This window comes from Betta splendens, chromosome 10 (assembly GCF_900634795.4).
Source record: "Betta splendens chromosome 10, fBetSpl5.4, whole genome shotgun sequence".
Classification (NCBI taxonomy): domain Eukaryota; kingdom Metazoa; phylum Chordata; class Actinopteri; order Anabantiformes; family Osphronemidae; genus Betta; species Betta splendens.
In genome coordinates, this window is record NC_040890.2 from 5860618 (window position 1) to 5876237 (window position 15620).

The 15620-nt window shown below is 45.3% G+C and overlaps 1 protein-coding gene across 4 annotated transcripts in view; it reads left to right on the plus strand.

The window, feature by feature from the left end:
• Positions 1–1624: 1624 nt before the first annotated feature.
• The window catches only part of aff2 (AF4/FMR2 family, member 2), a 104484-nt gene continuing 90488 nt past the window's right edge, over positions 1625–15620 (plus strand). For 2 of the 4 annotated variants that reach the window (XM_029164480.3, XM_029164479.3), the window contains exon 1: positions 1625–1870. In XM_029164480.3, the coding sequence (XP_029020313.1) occupies positions 1818–1870 (53 nt within the window). In that variant the 5' untranslated portion in view covers positions 1625–1817. The remainder of the gene's footprint in view (positions 1871–15620) is intronic. The other 2 variants (XM_029164477.3, XM_029164478.3) reach the window with 1 other exon arrangement.

A 15620-nucleotide genomic window follows, 5' to 3' on the forward strand; every position in this document is an offset into this window, starting at 1 on the left:
CTGACTTTGCTGGTGCACATTTTGGGATCGTCCCGCGTTTAACAGGCACAGACCTGGCTTTACAACGGCGTCAGCGAGCGTGATAGATGCAGCAGGTCCGCGTTGCTGCTCCCGAGAAAATGGAAGACTAGCAAGCGTTCGGGCTCGTCAGAGAGCTAATATGCAGAGGTGCCATTCAAGCCAAGTCCTGGCAGGGAGGTTTTAGGAGTGAGGCCCTAAAACCTGCTGTAGTGCGTTAGTTCATTTTCCACTGTCCTCATTCAGGGTGACGTTGAGCGCTTGTTGTTCGGCCGCCTGTTTACAGTGTCAGATATCACTACTGGACTTCACCTTGAATAATTCAGCATCACTTACGCTTTCCCGGCCTCAGTTACGGGTCAGCGCCACGTCGGCTCAGCCCGGTCCGGCCCGACATCCACCATGCGTATGGAGGAGTGGACCTGCAGCCCGATCTCGCTGCTTCAACCTTCGGCCGCGCTCTCACAGCAGAGCTCCATTGTGTTCCGTTAACGACGCTACGCCGCAGAACCACCAGCAGCACGGTCGGAACGCGCAGCTCGTTCCCCTGGCAGTGTCTGGACCTTTGGGAGTTTTAATGACCTGAAGGGAATGTTAGATTCTGCAGTACAGTCATTCTCAGCTGCACGTAGTGGATTAAGTACCTTTAGGTTGTTACACAGTGAACGTAAATGAATGAATCCTGGTTTAAATGGAGTAAAGGTCCCAACGTGGAGCTCTTCGCTGCGTCTGGCTGCTTCTTGTAGCACCATGTGTTCCTGCACAACCTGTATCCAGACAACCACTCCTCATGACTCAGTGATCCAGTGCACTGAGTCACTGTCACGGCGCCCGATCAGAAATCTGCTCCCGGAGCACAGACAGATGCAAAAATGTGAGTCTGTGAGGTGGTAAACTGTCAGGTTTGTGGCCGGTGAGAAACCAGCACCGGAGCAGAGGCGAGCGCTGTCAGAGGGTCAGCAGGAAGTCAGTGTGTGTGTGTGCGTGTGTGTGTGCGTGCGTGCGTGCCTGCGTGCCTGCGTGCGTGCCTGCGTGCAAGTGTGTGTGCGTGTGTGTGTGTGTGTGTGTGTATGTGCGTGCGTGCGTGCGTGCCTGCGTGCGTGCGTGCAAGCGTGTGTGCGTGTGTGCGTGTGTGTGTGTGTATGTGCGTGCGTGCGTGCGTGCGTGCGTGTGTGTGTGTGTGTGTGGCCTCCTGCAGGACCAGCGGTCATCTATTATTACAAGTGCGCTTTTCAGAGCATTTAAATCCCCGTCTCGGCTCCTGCCAAGTCACTCTTTCACAATAAGAGGCACTGGGCTTTTGGAAAATGGGTGAAGACATGATTTATTTCTCGTAGAAGTCGCACAATATAAATAGCTCGGCTTGTTATGAAGAAACATTTTTGCAGAGAAACACAGTGGAGCGGGCCACCAAAAAAAAAAAAGAACAAAAAAAAAAAAAAAAAAAAAAAAAAAAAAAAAAAAGAAAAAAAAAAAAAAAAAAAAAAAAAAAAAAAAAAAAAAAAACAAAAAAAAAAAAAAAAAAAAAAAAAAAAAAAAAAAAAACAAAACCCCCCCCCCCCCCCCCCCCCCCCCCCCCCCCCCCCCCCTCCCTCCACCTCTGCCTGGCTGTCAGCTCTGCCTCGACCACGTAGCAGCTTCCTGGCAGCGGCAGCGGCTTGTGTCTAGTCTGCTTCTCTCTGACACGCGTACACACGTACACGCGCTCAGTATCAGTAGCCTATGTAGAAGCACGCAGCACCAGCCTTGGATTGTAACTATCATCAGCACCAGCGGCACCAGCAACAGCCGGAGCGGTAATGGATCTCTTTGAATTCGACTTTTTCCGAGACTGGGAGCTCGAACAACCCTGGTAAGTGTTGGAGCGCGCGCCGCTCGTTATGCGCTGGGTTTTTAATGCACGTTTGCGTTCAACGGGAAGTGTTCGGGGAGAGGGATGAAGCGGACATGGCAACCCCGGCTGGGGGGCTGAGCACGGGCTCTCGGTGCGCGCGTCTCCTGTTTTGGGGAGATGGAGGCGCCGCTGAAGTGGAATCGCGCAAACCGCCTTTCTTTGTGACTGTGACGCCGCCGCTGTTGCTCCGCACGGACCGGGAGGCTTCGCGCGCACGTAGCCCGCAAACGCACGCGACGCACACGGCGCCGGCTCCCGCGGTGTCATTGGGAGACGTTGGGATCGTTGGATTCGCGCGTGAGACCGCACCGGGTCGCGTGACGGAGCGGTGACACGGCGAATAACGGCGCAGCCGGGATGAAGTGTGCGTGTCCGCATGCGACGGAACACAAGTTTGGCTGTGATGACAAAGTCTTTGTTAAATCCTACACTAGTGTGTCACGAGGGACTGAAGTTTGTGTGTCGCTAGTCATCAGTCACGTGGTTAATGCTGTACCTGCGTCTTTTCCGCACGCAGAACTGACTGCGCTCCGCATGCTCAGCTGTCATTTGCGGACTTAGTGTCAGAAACTACTCCCATAGTTAATGGATTCTATTCCCGTGTGTTAACGTGCACGTTTGTTGGGTGTGAATGCGATTTGCCCCTCGGGCATAAATGAAGTTGTGTGGATTACACACAGACCTATGATGACGTTGCTTCAGTGGCCTTTTGGAACCTGTGATCGGAGCCTGACTCCGACATCAGGCAGTTTATTAGAAAAACACTGGGATTAAATAAAAGTAATACTGTGTGTATCAGTACCAGAAGGCGGGGGTGCACAAATGCCTGTGATATATATTGCAGTATATACTGGACTGTATGTACTTTAGTGTTCTAGACAGTAGTTTTTCCCCTAGAGACAATGAAAAATGGCGTGGTCTCAACATTTCTTGTACAAAGGAAGCAACAAACAAAGCAAACACTATAAAGATATTATCACATTTCTATTACCAACAAATACCAATATCAGTGTTACCTTAAAAACCGCTAAGTATCCGACTATGAACCTCAATTTGAATATTTAAACATGTCTCTGAGGTCGACCAGTAAATCAACCAATTTGACACATTGGCCAGTAGTAGACAAATACTTTGTATGCAGCACAACTATGACTCTCACTGTGGATTAAGGGGTCAACAACAGGGAGTGCGACATATTTTGGATGTTTAAAAGACAGATAAAAAGTTGAAACCTCCTGTTGGTGCCACTTGGAGTCGGAGATGTGAAACGTAATGGAGCGCATTTAACCTCAGTTTAGAGCAAAGTGTTCCCTGCACCTGCTGATGATGGCGAGTCATGTTTGTTCAGTGTGATCAATAATACAAATGCAGAGTTTGATCAAATGCACTAAACAGGTGTAATAAAATAAAAACACAATGAGAAAGAAGTTCTATTGCAGAATTCACACACTGGATAGAACTGTACATGAGTAGCTAAGGTGGTAGGAGGTGGAGTTTACTGTATGTAACAGCAAGTGTCTCCACTTCAACTGTGTGTTACAGTGGGAGCACAATAACTTGGCAACCATGTTGCTGTTTTGAATCCTTATTCCAGCAGGGAGAGTGTGAACAGACAAAGTGTCACACACTGCTGTCCCTCAGCAGCCTCCATGGAAAGGCCCTGGAGCAAGGTACTTAACCCCCCGCTGCTGGAGTGGAGCTGCTCAGGGCTCAACAACAAGCGCAGGGTGTCTACACATGCAACCCTCCCCCTGCCACCACTCCATCACGCCGGCGCTGAGGCTGAGCGTGCGCATACACACAGGCATGCACGCACACGCATGCACGCACACGCATGCGCGCACGCACGCACACATGCACACACACATGCGCACACATACACATGCACGCATATACAAACTCACACACACGCACGCATGCACACACACACGCGCATATACACGCACACACAGGCACGCACACACACACACACACACATACACGCACATACACACACGCATGCACACACGCACACACACACGCATGCACGCACACACACACACACACACACATGCACTTCATTAGGAGAAAGAAATCAGGTTCCGCAGAAGACGCGGCTTAATGAACGGGAGGACAGTGAAAGCAGCAGCTGACAGTACCACCGGGTGACAAGTGGAATCTGATTAGGCAGCAACAGCGACTTGCACAGAAAAGTTGAGGAAATCTCTGAATCACAAAGCACATAAGCGATAAGACCCAAAGATTCATCTATTTATTTATTCCCACGTGTACCAGGACAGAGGAAAAGAACATGTTGTCATGTTTGACTGACTGAAACTACAGACATATTTCTGGCAGTAGTTTTTTTAATGTCACAAAAAACTTTTTTATTCATTTTGGCATTTTACAAAATAACAAAGTAAAAGCGTTTGTGTAACAAATTGTGGCACAGACACAGGATTTTTGTTGCATGCTGCTGTTTGTGATGTGACTTTTCTCTAATAGCAAATTCACAAAACCACCATTTTCTACCAGACTGGGTTCAAAATAATGAGATGATCTTTAACACTTGTTATTAATTGGCATCAGTTGAGGGAGTCAGGGTGTAAATAGACTTTACTGGGGTTCCAGCACTGAACACGGGGTCGAAGCAAGTATAATAAAAAACATCAAAACCAAAACGAGCACAAACGCACACGTCAGCTGTTTAAGAGATGTTCAGTGACAGTGCGAAGCGTAGGAAATCTGTGTTTTCAAAACCTTTTCATTTTCATTAGACATTTATAAAGCCAACCAGCGAACCACTCCTCCCATGTCTGAACCAGAAAGCAGTTGGGTGGTTCATTATAATGACAGTCGTGTAGTGTGAACGTTGGCATCCTATAAAGTGCGTGAAAAAAAAATACATGAAGGACAGAGACAAACAATAGTTCTTCCTAACCCGAAGAACTGTTTGTGTCCATCCAAAAAAATGACCATTTAACCGCTGACACTCAGACATTGACCTATATTTAAATCACATAAAACCAAAGCCTTCAGTGTCCAACAGGGTCCTGTTTGTGTTTTCTAACAGTGACTGAATTTGGACGGCTGGTGTTTTAACCTTCCATCTCTGACAGTCCTCACAAGAAAAAGCCTCTCTGACCCGTTGAGACTACAAAGAGTTCTTAAAGACAGACTGGTAACTGACCACTTGCTGCAGCTTTGGCCTCTAAACGTGTTGGACGACAACATCGCGCGCTGTTGTGCGTTTCAAGCATTTAAACCAATCAAATACAAGTACTTCAATAAACGAAGCTTTCAGCCACAGTCCGGGCCAAAGGAAACACGATGAAATGTATTTGGTTTGTAATGGAGCCAGTGTAGCACATGATGCTGCTGCTCTTAACCAGTGTCTCCTGCCAATAGCTGTGGAAAAGCTGCTTTGATGTAGCCAGCAGCCCAGTGCTAATAAATGTTAAAATAGCCTGGAGATTGTGAGGACGATAGCACAGCCGCTGGAAGATGAAACGCGGAGCGGAGAGAGCCCGAGTTATTTTCAAATGGACTAAAAAATTTACAATGGGTTTTACAGCCATGAAAGACAACGCGCGGCTTCAATAGAAACCATGGAAATCACTCAGATTGGAGTTAAAAGTCTGTCACTCGCCATTGATGTGCGGCTCCTGTTTGACAGTGGATTTTCCCTTTATGGAAAAGAGAGAGAGAAAACAATCTTGAAGCCGCGCACGCCTTTGTTAAATGTGAACGAATCCAACACTGTAGGTCTCCTCCTCCTCCTCCTCCCGAAGAAACACCCTTTCTGTTCTCCTCATTGTTGCTCTTTCTCCTCCTCCTCCTCCTCCTCCTCCCATCTCACTCCTTGTTTCATTCTCTCACTCAGAGATCTGAAGGCTTTGTGTGATTGTATTAGGGCTCGCGTTGAGTATTGCGTGCTCCTCACTGTAATTGCCCATCATGTCGCTGGCTAATCATGGCAGCGGAATCTCGGGGAGATCGCTTTGAATGTTAATTGGCGCTGATGGTGATTGGTTGAACCATTTAAGTAGTTAATTATAGAATTGATTACGCGTTTCGTCAGCATGGAATTGTGAGATTCCAGCTGCGTGTTTTGGAGCTCAGCGGTTCACATCTGCAGGAAGACGCTCTGATTACTATTTTTATTACTACCAGGTCACGTGGGGTTTAGAGGTTGTTTTTTCTATTGCAGGCCTAACATGTAGACAATGGAGTCAAAAGATTCAGAGTGACAGTCAAGATGCTGCTTCCAGAGCGTGAAAACCTGAGTCTGAAGAAAAGATGGGATCTCCAGGGAAAAGATGTGGCAGAGTCAATTTATAGTCAATGCATTCAATGTTAACTCGCACAGTCCAGTATTCAATCTCCCCGTCAATCCTCCCAAGCTCTCAATCAGTTCAGTCACACGTGCGCGCTCAGTACGCCCGAAATCATTCATCACACTGCTGAAATTTCTTCTCACTGTGCGATCGGCCTCGTTTTGCCAAAGCAGCCCCACTTGTCGATACTTCACACCAACATCATCTGTGACTCAGAGGCTGTGAAAGGAAGCTGTGTCTCATCCCAAACTGACAAGCATTCACAAACAAATGCTCCGAAACTAACAGAAGATGACACTGAAGGAAGACTTGTATGCGTTGGAAACCCAGCTTTGTGCCGTATTGGCGGCGTAATTATCCGTCGCGGATGGAAGACGGGAGCTCTGTCGGCAGGTGTGAAGGAGCTGGAGAAGTCAGTCACTGTCCATGGTTCTGAAGTGTTGCTTCATTTTAAACTTTATTAAACCCGACTCCACGTGTGCAAAGTCAAACACATACAAGAAATTTTGATATTCATGACATTGAATTAAATCACAGAGTTTACTGGGAAACCAACACAATCTTCCACAAACTGCATATAATGACTCACTTTCAGTTGGTTTTCTGATTGTTGAAAATCAAAACCTGTCATACATTTTCCACAAATGTACTATTCAGTGCAACTAAATTATGACAGCAGTATAGTTACAATTATTTAATGATATGTTTTATTTTATTTTTATGAGCTGGAATTAGACGGTGGACACAACAGAGTCTTAATATACTGTAAAGTATATTATTCAGGTATAATAACATGTGGATTTTGTAGATAAACACTACATGACGCATCCAGCAGACACACATGGACGTGTTGCGCCTGTCCATTCTTTCCTCCTTGTAGCTTTGTTTTTGTCACCACCAACTGCTGAGGCAATCATCTGGCATTTCAGCTGCTAAGTGCTCTGCTCATTAGCCACTTGTTCATTTCTTCAGTGTGGTGCTGGTGCATGTCTTGTTGGTTGTAAGCGACTTCTTGCAAAAAAACATAAAAAGTCTGCCTGCTGCAGCTGAGAATAACACTAATGAGATCGAATGAAATCAGTACAGTTGTGGCCCAAAAACAAAAAACCAATTACCTGAAAATGCTAAAATGCTCTGTTTTGTTTGTGCATTGGAGAATTTTTAATTACATGCACTAATCAAAACTTGTCAGTTCTGGCAGTTTTAAGATCTGTCTTGAAGTTGCTCTGATGTCGTCCTCCAGAATACATTTGCAGACTTAATGTCTTCCAGACACATTTATCAAATTCTGTGCCAGATAGTAATTGTGGAGACCTGTTAGCGATCCACTGCTGGCATGGGGCATGTAATATTATACAGATGTGTCTCTCCAGCTGTTTATAAATTTAACAAGAACATCAAAATAGTAATGACACAGAATTTCCACATCAACGTAATACTTTCTCTCTCTCTCTCTCTCTCTCTCTCTCTCTCTCTCTGTCTTTGTCTTGTTTAAGATTTAGATCCAGACTCATTAAAAAAATCACAGAATCATAAACAGTCGCTGCGTCCAAGTCCAACATCTGTCCCATATTAGTATTAAAAACACGCCTGCCGAACCCCGAGAGATCAGAGCGAGGCAGACTATTCCCCACCAAATCACTGCGGTGTGGTTACACAGTGTTTTTGCATTTTTATAGATATCTGTCACATGTTATCATCCGTTGCTGCCGACAGCTCCATTTCCACTCTGCTCTTTTTTACTTTACTATTGGATGCTTGCAGAACAGAACTATAAAAAGCAGGAGATGCACAGTAAAGTAGTGGAAGAGATAATGAAAAATCTGTATGAATCTGAAAATCATACTTAAGGAGCTCAACCCTCTAAATTAATAGTTTAATAGAAAATCCTCTTATATTATCAAATCATTTCTTAAAAATACATTTATCTTACATGCTTTAAATTCCCATGTGATAATTAAGAAAGTAAAATTAGGTACTAAAGCCAAATAGAGGCAAAGGTCAACTGTTAAGACTTCATTGAATAAATTGAAGCTCCTCTCTCTGGCTGAGGATATAGCCTTTTTAGAATTTTCACATGCTGCATATAATGAGTGAAGCCATCTGGTCAGCGTCTTAAGTGAAGCTGCCATCTGGACAGGATAGAAAACCTACAGAAGAACATTTAACTCTACCGCTGAAACTGAGCCCATCGAAGTAGTGATGTGCAGGTTTCCCCTCTACCCATCATTGCTTGTGTGTTCTGCCTGTGGTTGCGTCGTCCCCTAAACATGAGGAGAAACCGGTGATGGCTTTACGTCAGATTTCATTTCATCACTCGATCAAAGCTGCTGTTATTCTCATCTGGTTCAGCAGGTTTGCGTTTGTTGCCGAGAACTTATAGCTTTCTATTTTTACATAAGCAAATGTCTGTTTGGGAAGTATTAATAGAGGATAAAACAGATCTGTTAAAGACATATGAAGCACAAGGCAACTGTGGCTGCAGAAAACGCCCGATATGATGCTACATTACGACGCTATCACATGTTCTATGTACAAAGCCTGATCTAAGTGCCAGTCATTAAGGAGACATTCAACGGAGACGCAGGTAATCAAACAACATCTGAGGAACGCACAACCAGGGGAAAAGCTGACATCAAAGAGATGAGACAGTCTGAGAGGGAAGGTAGAAATAATGTAAAAATCCAAAGTGTCACATGGAAAGTTTAATCTGAGATTCATCCATCGGACCATGACAATATTACACCTCGGTTAAGAAATTGTGCCAAAGCCGTCTAACATTTCCCAGCCCAGAATAGAGCCGACGTCTGAAATGTTATATACACAACAAGTGTCCAGAATAACCACAAACATGCTGTAAGCCATCTGTGTGCTTCAGGGTATATTTAAATGTTGCGACTTCTGAAGGTCTTGGAGGAATTACCAGCCATTATTTGCACCTCAGCAGGAGATGCAAACACATATGTTCCGTTATAAACAATTCACAGAGCCTCGTCCGCATAAATCACACACACACATGCTTGGAGAAGTGATGGAGCTCGTTTTATGTAGTGTGGTCAAAGCTTGGATCAGGTGCAGATGCAGGTCTGATATACCTGCATTCACTGTAGCACTGGCTGAGAACATTCACTGCACGGCTGAATTATCCACTGAAATGGGCCCATAACGTTCATTATGACAAGTAGCTGTGTAGCTGAACTCTGTTTAGCGTCAGAGAGAGAGGAGCGCGTGTTAAATGGCACGATTGTGCACTTATTCTGAAAAGCCAGTCGTTGCTGTGCTTGGCTTTTTATTTAATTAGCGATGTGTCGCAAAAAAAAAAAAAAAAAAGAAGTTCAAACAGGTAATGAACTCATAATTACAAAAAAATGAATACAACCTGAATTCACACAGAGAAAATTAGCATGACAAACATGAGATGATGAAACCCAACAGGCGCTCAGTGGCTCAACGAGGTGCCGTAAAGAGTCACCGCTGAATGCGGCTCAAGTACTTACGCTGAGCGATGTCTCTCTGAGCTGCAGTATCTTTATTAAAAAAGACTTACAGTTACAAGATCGACCGCTCCTCCAGATCAAAAGATGCTTAAGCTGGAGCCGTATTGTGTCAACTAAATAAGCTGGGATGGAAATGGTGGCATTGTATTAGGGCATTATTTCCTATTAATGGTGTGCGGGAATTGCAACCGACTTGTCAATAGATGTGACTAAAAGCCTTGTAACTGCTAATTAGACTATAAAGCAGAATAGGAGACATAACAGAAGCAGATCTCCCCCGTGGGATCAGATCACTGAGCTTCTGTTGTAGCTGCTCTTCTAATATTGGCACAGTCATTGTCTCCACAGTGTTTCTCACCTCTTAACGCTCATATTTATCTGCGTAGTTATTGCTATTATCCGTGGGCTTTTTTTCATGCCTTTTTAAAGATTACTTTCAAGGTAGTTTTCCTTATCGGAGAATACACAGAGGAGCGATAAGGAGAGGGCGAGATGCGGTTCACTTTGTAAAGCACACACACACCTACGACGCTGAGAATTAGTGCAGGCGCGTGTATGAGTTTGTGTGATCAGATCAGATCTCTGTCAGCGTGCAGCAGATAAACACTGACACATGTGGACGTCAGCAGTTGTTGTTCAGTAATAAACAAATACACATACAATGTTTTTCAGTATTATCAGTTTGTTCCATTTAAAATGATGTAATGAACAGCTTTGCTTGAATCAAAATCCTTAATTTGTTGTCAGTACCAATTAAGCATAAGTTTAATTTGCTGATGAAGTGTTTGTTTGATGCTTTTTGATTTGATGGAGAATTTTAATGAGTTATTAGTGGAAATACTTTAATCCAGTACAAACAAAAAAAAAGATTTGATATAATGTCACTTGCATTATTTCCCGAGTTTGGGCCTCAACTGCTTCTATATAAAAATATTTTGTATATAATTCAGCTACGATACAGTAAAAGAAGGAGAGCAGTGCAAGCAGCATTTGCAGTAAATGTCGTGACTGGGCAAGGCATAGCAGCAGGAGTGTGTGTGTGTGTGTGTGTGTGTGTGTGTGTGTGTGTGTGTGTGTGTGTGTGTGTGTGTGTGTGTGTGTGTGTGTGTGTGTGTGTGTGTGTGTGTGTGTGTGTGTGTGTGTTGGAGAATTTAGTGAAAGAGAGAGCACAAGAGAGCGAGAGACTTGGCAGTCAACACCAGGTAGCTTCTGCCCTTGTGCCCCCAAGATACCGAGACAATACACACACCCAGACGCACACACACACACATCAGGTCCTGAGGTTGGCAGAGCCATCTGCCAAGAGGAACATGGTGTTGAGGAATGATAACGCATGCACTCAAAAGCACACACACACACACACACACACACACACACACACACACACACACGCTTTTCTTTGGAGGCGCACACACAAACACGCACTCCCTGCCTTGAACCCAGAGCTCCCGTACTCCTCTCCTCTCTGCTGTACTTGGCACTCGTGATACTGCTGATACCTACTTTGTGTCTGTATAGAAGTAGAAATGTGTGTGTGAGTATTCAAAGGTTGCAGAGAGCGGACTTAATTCCTGCTTCGCGCAGACCTATTGGAAATCTGTCTGTTGGTGTTGTTCCAACCTCCTGAACTCCAGCGTTTTAGCAGCTCGGTCTTGTCCACCATCATTACAAACACAGGCTACAAACATGGAGACAATGTGATGCTTTCAGTGAACTCTTCCACTCGGTGCCCGGCGTTTGCGAACTCGTGCAATCTGAGAACTGACACTAGTCAACAATCTGTGATTGGAGGTACATGACAGACTTAAAAGCTCAAAAGAGTAGAATAAAAACAATAACAATTCAATAAAACAATAACAAGGGACTGGAAATTAACTGCATAATAAACAATAATCAAATAAAGGAGCAAAACGATTTCATTCTCATTCTATGTAACCGCAGCAGTTGTTTTAAAAATTATAGCAAACAGTTTGACTTAAAAGTAAATAAAAAAAGCACAAAGAAATGGGCAAAGGGCCAGTGAGCTTCATGCCAAGCTTGGTTGTGAATTACACACCTGTAACCCTGCTAGTGCAGCTACTCTACATCTGATGCACTCAAAGCGCTGAGCAGATTATATTTCACCTCTGACACTGGGCCAGGAGCTGTTTCCCATCGATCCTCTTCCCAAAAGTGCTCCTCTGCTTCCTGGAGTGGGCGTCGGTATGGCCAACCGGGCCTCAGTGTGTTCCACCGACATTCAGGAGGAGCTGTGGAGGAGACCAGGGTTCAGCCTCAGCACCAGGCAGCGAAGCTCGCGCTGTCTGTCAGCGGGATGCGCTGAAAACGCACAGAGTTACACCGGCGCTTCAGTACATGATGTCAAATCCATATGTGTGGCGCGATGTTGTGTGTTCATCGTGTGCTCGTTCTCTGAGGCCAACTCGGTATAAACGACGAAGCACAATGGATTCACATCTCACGACTGGCTACTCATCAACTTCAGCTTCTCAGTGTTTCATTTAAAACAATGTAAGTAGCTTTATAGTTTCAAACGAACCTGTAGAACAAGAGAAGCTTAACGTCAGCATCAAGCAGAGGGTCGTGCTCGTGTGTTTGTGTGTTTGTGTATGTGCATGTGTGTGTGTGCATGTGTGTTTGTGTGTGCATGCACGTACGTGTGTGTGCGTGCGCATGTGTGTGTATGTGTGTGCGCGTGCGTGCGTGTTTTTGTGCGTATCTGTGTGTGCGTGTTTTTGTGTGTATCTGTGTGTGTGTGTGCATGTGTATCTGTGTGTGTGTGTGTACGCGTGTGTATCTCTGTGTGTGTGCGTACATGTGTGTGTGCTTGTATCTGTGTGTATGTGTGTATCTCTGTGTGTGCGTGCGTGTGCATGTGTATCTGTGTGTGTGTGTGTATGCGTGTGTATCTCTGTGTGTGCGTGCATGTTTTTGTGTGTATCTGTGTGTGCGTGTTTTTGTGTGTATCTGTGTGTGTGTGTGCATGTGTATCTGTGTGTGTGTGTACGCGTGTGTATCTCTGTGTGTGTGCGTGCATGTGTGTGTGCTTGTATCTGTGTGTATGTGTGTATCTCTGTGTGTGCGTGCGTGTGCATGTGTATCTGTGTGTGTGTGTGTGTATGCGTGTGTATCTGTGTGTGTGTGTGTGCGTGTGTACCTCTGTGTGCGTGCGTGTGTGTGTGCTTGTATCTGTGTGTATGTGTGTATCTCTGTGTGTGCGTGCGTGTGCATGTGTATCTGTGTGTGTGTGTGTGTGTGTGTATCTGTGTGTGTGTGTGTGCGTGTGTACCTCTGTGTGCGTGCGTGTGTGTGTATCTCTGTGTGCGTGCGTGTGTGTGCGTGTGTATCTCTGTGTGCGTGCGTGTGTGCGTGTGTATGTCTGTGTGTGCGCGTGTGTGTGTGTCACATTGACAGAGAAAGCCACGGACAGCCAGAGCTAGTTAGCCTCCAAGGACAGTAGATTAAACACTGAATTTAAAATGAAACATAAATAATAAAGCCGAGTCGAGAGCGAGGACGAGCCGGAGCCGGAGCCGGAGCGGCTAATGACGTAGCTCCTGTAGCTGAGGCCAATTTACTGCGAGGTTTCAAAAGGTCATCTCCTACATAGAGGCCTGTCTGTGACAAATTACATTATTTACACTGAGTAGAAAGAGAAATAAAGGAAGCGCGAGGGAGGCAGAGTGTGTGTTTGACTGTAATTGGTCTGCGGTGTTAACACAAGAACCCTGAAGACACTCGCTAACACTTTGCCTAATGACGCTCTTATCAAAGCACCTGCGTTTTGACACGGACCTCCTCCGTCCTGCGTCGCGTGTTGACGTCTTGATTTTTGGGCGCACGCGGGCTGGAATTTACAGCGTAGCACTGATTAAACTGATCATTTGGAAAAGAGCAGCTTCACTCCATCCCATAGACGGCTAATGTTACACTCGTCTGACACCTTGTTTTGTTGTTTGTGGTTTCACATGAGTTTTGACTAAAAAGACAAGCGCTAATTAGCATTAGCACGAGTAGAGCGCCACCTATTGGACCAAGACGAACCCCTCGCCCACAAACAGCCGTGGACACAGTGTCGGAGCACACGTTGGGATTGACGGCTGATCTCCGGACAGTGCTGCGCAGCAGCAGCGTGATTGACAGGCGATCCATGGGAACTGTCAACGACGGCGGAAACAAGTCCCCCACGCGGGGAACCCCCTCGCGCCGGAGCGGCTCCCACGCTTTGTTAAAGCGCGTTCCATCGACGGTGCGCGGCCGTCGTTTGCTTCGGTTCCTCGTTCTCACTACGTTAAACAAACGGTGAGAACGAACGCAGTCTTTTCCCCCCCGGAGGAGAGAACCCGGTTCCCCGTAGAGCCGCTGCTGTGTGCGCGTGCGCGCGCGTTCCCTGGGCTGTCCCACAAAAGAACAGCCAAAGGGATTAGTAGATAAATGTTTGGGAAATGAGCAGGAATATTAATATTTAGTTCCGTCTTTAATGAATAAAGCATTATATGTATGTGATTACACAGTAATAAACTGTACATTTTATTAAAGTGTCAGAATTTTTATGAACAAATTGAAGATTAAGGCTTTTATTTATTCATAATAGATTGTGTTTAATGTAAATCGTTACAGTGATTAAATTAAACTTAAAGTGTTTATAGGTTGAACTTTTTGTTTCATGCAACAATCAAATGTATGAAAAAACAAAGTGTAACTGTGAGAATGCTTCGTCTGCAGCAAGATAAAGCCAAGTACATGACTATTAGTGCCCATTGTTCACAGGCTGTGCTGCAGAGTCACACAGGTACCTGAGTCCCAGCAGCACAGAGACCTCCGTGACCTTGACTCATCAGAAGTGGCGTTATTCATTCCCACTTAATAAATAGAAGTGGTAATAACTTTTTATTCGATGCTCAAAGTTTATTATCAAAAGGATCCCAGTCCTCATTTTCCCCTCCGCTGCTCCTCTGTCTCTGTCACTTCCGCTCCCCTCCAGGACTTTTATTACCTCTTTATCAACTAATTCATAATTATCCTGCTCCACTCTGCTTTTTTTACAGCTTCTTGCCTCTCTCCTTTTTCTGTTAACCTTTTCCTATCTCTCTCACCCCTTTTCCTCCCCCTGTCTCCCCCCTGCCTTCCTTCAAAGGTCTGCTAATACATTTGTTATCAACCGACTCCCTAATTAACATGCCACCTCTCTGTCTGAGCCCTTCCTATCTCTATTACCCTGTCAAGATGTCTTCTTCCTTCTCCCCTGCTTCATTCTGACTTCTTCTCACATCTTCTCTTTCTGTCTCGCTTTTTTGTAACAGATGAATTTCTCCTCAACCTCACTTCTGAGGCTTTATTATCTACAGACAGACAATTTTTCTGTCTTAAAAGCCTGTAGGATGCTGACATCCATTTTCTTTGAGAATGTGTGAGCTTGTGCGTGTGTACCGTGTGTGTGTGTGTGTGTGTGTGTGTGTGTGTGTGTGTGTGTGTGTGTGTGTGTGTGTGTGTGTGTTAGCCATTAGCATTTGCTTTAAATGTTGCCCTGTGACATCTCATTCCCAGCAGAATTGCTCTCCAGATCCTGGATCTCCCCTTGAAAAGAAAAGAAAACCTCATGTGTTTTGTGTACTTGACATAAAGAAACAGCTTACAGCACATTCCCACTAACATTTCTTGTGGGGTGTGTTATTCTTCCTCTCCCTCACCTGCACCGGTCCCGCTAACAATGCAGTGAACCCAACACGCCCGGCATCCAGTCACCTCCAAGCATGTCTGTGACAGACACACACGCCCTCAGATCTGAAACCCTCCTGCTCGTTGGGTCACTAAGCACTAAACGTGTCAGCTTTGATGTGCGGCGCTCAGCTTGATCTATGGAATGTACCGGACTCGCCCACTGCCACAGACACA